A 679-nucleotide genomic window follows, 5' to 3' on the forward strand; every position below is an offset into this window, starting at 1 on the left:
ACTAGTGTGTTTTTCAATTAACGAATTGCCTAAGCATAATTGTTCTTCCACTTGGGGTTCTTTATCTGATAGGCCCCGGCAAGATCTTGCCAAAGGTTGTATTCGCCAGTGTAAAACCCACGATTCTTCTGGTTACTCTTCTTGTTGAGCTTCAACACTTCGTAGACCCGGTTAGGATCGACACCTTTTGCCTCGAGTTTCTCCACGACATCATCCAAGTTCATTTTCATTGCATGAAAATGTAGCTTTGTCGCCAGAGTCTTGTCGCTAAACCACTTCGACGTGGACGTCCTGAGCTTCTTTAGCCCTTCCGGGATCACTGCCCTCTCTTCGTCGATGGTGTCGGTGGCCTGGTTGTTCCTTGCTTCTATTCTCAGCAACACAGGCATCCCATCACCTCACCCAATCAACCGATGCTGACAACGTCAAACTAAAATGCCGACCATCTCGTTATTGTTGTGATGAAATCGAAAAGAGAACTTCGCGTTTTCAGCTCACAGGAGACTATTTTCACAGTTCTGTGTGCTGGGGTTGGCCACAAAACGGCTTTTGATCTGTATTCTCGTTCTCGCCTCTTCACCGCCTCTGCAATCCACCAGAACTTCGCGGCGCAGTTTTCAGCCAGTCTGAATCTGTCTGGCTGAAAAATAGACCCATTCCACAAGTGATTACATGTATT

At 46.7% G+C, this 679-nt stretch overlaps 1 protein-coding gene across 1 annotated transcript; it reads right to left on the reverse strand.

Moving 5' to 3' along the window:
- Positions 1-29: 29 nt before the first annotated feature.
- PPTG_08753 (hypothetical protein) lies at positions 30-389 on the reverse strand (the record flags this gene model as incomplete). The annotated part of the gene is made up of 1 exon (XM_008903477.1): positions 30-389. The coding sequence occupies one exon, from the start codon at positions 387-389 to the stop codon at positions 30-32; it is 360 nt and encodes a 119-aa protein (XP_008901725.1).
- Between the last annotated feature and the right edge of the window lie 290 nt (positions 390-679).

This window comes from Phytophthora parasitica, assembly GCF_000247585.1.
Source record: "Phytophthora parasitica INRA-310 unplaced genomic scaffold supercont2.16, whole genome shotgun sequence".
Taxonomy (NCBI): Eukaryota; Oomycota; class Peronosporomycetes; order Peronosporales; family Peronosporaceae; genus Phytophthora; species Phytophthora nicotianae.